The sequence below is a fragment of the Cyprinodon variegatus genome, unplaced genomic scaffold, assembly GCF_000732505.1.
Source record: "Cyprinodon variegatus isolate N-32 unplaced genomic scaffold, C_variegatus-1.0 Scaffold3, whole genome shotgun sequence".
Classification (NCBI taxonomy): domain Eukaryota; kingdom Metazoa; phylum Chordata; class Actinopteri; order Cyprinodontiformes; family Cyprinodontidae; genus Cyprinodon; species Cyprinodon variegatus.
The window spans coordinates 2008241-2010151 of NW_015150456.1; the positions used below are offsets into that span (position 1 = coordinate 2008241).

Here is a 1911-nt window from a genome sequence, read left to right on the forward strand (position 1 = left end):
CTTTGTACAGTTGTGCAAGTTTACCAGAAGATTATGAACATATTAAATAACTCGAACTGTTATAGTTGATTGAAAGGTCATTAAAATCAACATAAAACTGATTACAATTATCAGTTGGAAGATCATAACTGTGATTTGCTTACTAACCAGGGCTCTTAGTCTCTTACATAAACGTTTGGACTCCTGAATCTGGCTGTTTAAAATCCAGTTGTCTTTCACCAGTTTAGTAATTTTGACTATGGCTATCAGCAGTTATGAATCACCAACCAAATAAATTTGTCTCTGTTCAGCTACTGAAAGAAGAGTGAATCCAGCCTGAGTATTAAAATCGTTCACTGTGTAAAATAAACACAAAAGAACACCACAGGTTAAAATACAATGGTACTTTCACAACAGTAATGAACAGCATGATAGAGGTGATCAAGCAACTTGTTGCAATGTATTGTTTGTATATGATTTTCTAACACTGAAGGAGGAGCAGGAAACATCAAAACAAGAAATCTGCTGAATAGTATTTTTTATAGGTACCTTTAAGGACCCAATTGCTTCATTCAACCTTTGAATGGTTTAAACTAAATCAGTCATTACCTTTTCTCCAGATACACTGCCTTGCTTCTTTATAAAGTATATTATGCACCAAAGAGCTTCACCAAACGGACACAACCCTGAAGCCTTGAGTGAAATACAAAAACACATAAAACTGAGATAATTCTTTTATATTAGGATGGACTTTTGACTTTTTTCTCTCAGAGTATTGTCAAAATTAATGTAATGAATTTTTATCAGATAATCTTAATTGCTCTTTGCACCCAATATAGATATATATATTTTTTTCACTTGAAAAAGAAAAATAAGTGAGGCTGGATAAAGAAAATATTAAAAGATGTGCTATTTCTTGTAATTAAAGCTTGCAAGCATCTTTCGTCATTCCTGGCAGGGGCGGATGATGATGCTGCTGTACAGCAAAGCTGCCCAATAAAGTTTGAATTGCCCTACGGCAATAAAAAGCTGCAGCCAATGCAATCACATTCCATGATTCAGTGGATTCCCTTTTTATATGCCCCATCCTCTGAACACTAACCCCATAAAAACATTAAGTATCAGTTAATTTTTTATCTTTTCTTACTTGATCAACCCTCCCAACTTTGTTTCACCGCAGTGGTGTGGGCATAAAGAGAGGAGATTGAGCAACTTTCCCCCACTGGCATCGTCATTACCTGGACCAGGACGGAGGGACATCCTGGAATCATCTTGTGGAATCTAAGAATTCAATCTTCTCCTTCCATCCAGTTTTCATAATGACACTAAAAGCTGTACCTATGGAAGCCTGTCCTTCCTCCGCCACAGTCTGCTCAGGTGCAGACTGCCTGGCTTCTGCCAGTAACTATAATGCAACCCTCAGCTCTGTGTTAAGCGTTGTTCTAACAGTGATGCTGGCCTTTGTCATGTTTGCCATGGGCTGCACCGTGGATGCCAAAAGGCTCTTAGGCCACGTCAAGAAACCCTGGGGCATCGTCATCGGCTTCCTCTGCCAGTTTGGCATCATGCCCTTCACTGCCTTTGCGCTTTCTCTTGCTTTTGGGGTGCTCCCGGTGCAGGCTGTCGTAATCATCATCATGGGCTGCTGTCCTGGAGGAACAAGCTCAAACATTGTCTGCTACTGGCTGGATGGAGACATGGATCTGAGGTAAGATGGTTAGGCTGGATTGAAGGTTCATTAGTTGTCTTGGTTACTTGTATAAACCAGTTTACTGAAATTCAATTCCATTTCTAGCAAAGTATGTGAGGGAGGTTAAGGATTATGATTTCTTTTACATTAGAATCTTCAATTACCACAGGTAGAAACCCCTGATCAAACCCTTGAATCTGGTTATTGTTATGGACTCAGATCTGTAGCTTCAAAAAGGAAAA

The 1911-nt window shown here is 39.1% G+C and overlaps 1 protein-coding gene across 1 annotated transcript in view; it reads left to right on the plus strand.

Annotated features, from left to right (window-relative positions):
• The first annotated feature begins 1319 nt into the window (after nucleotides 1–1319).
• Nucleotides 1320–1911, plus strand: part of LOC107082477 (ileal sodium/bile acid cotransporter-like) — a 3149-nt gene continuing 2557 nt past the window's right edge. Inside the window, exon 1 of the mRNA XM_015371177.1 lies at nucleotides 1320–1687. Coding sequence (XP_015226663.1) covers nucleotides 1320–1687 — 368 coding nt within the window. The remainder of the gene's footprint in view (nucleotides 1688–1911) is intronic.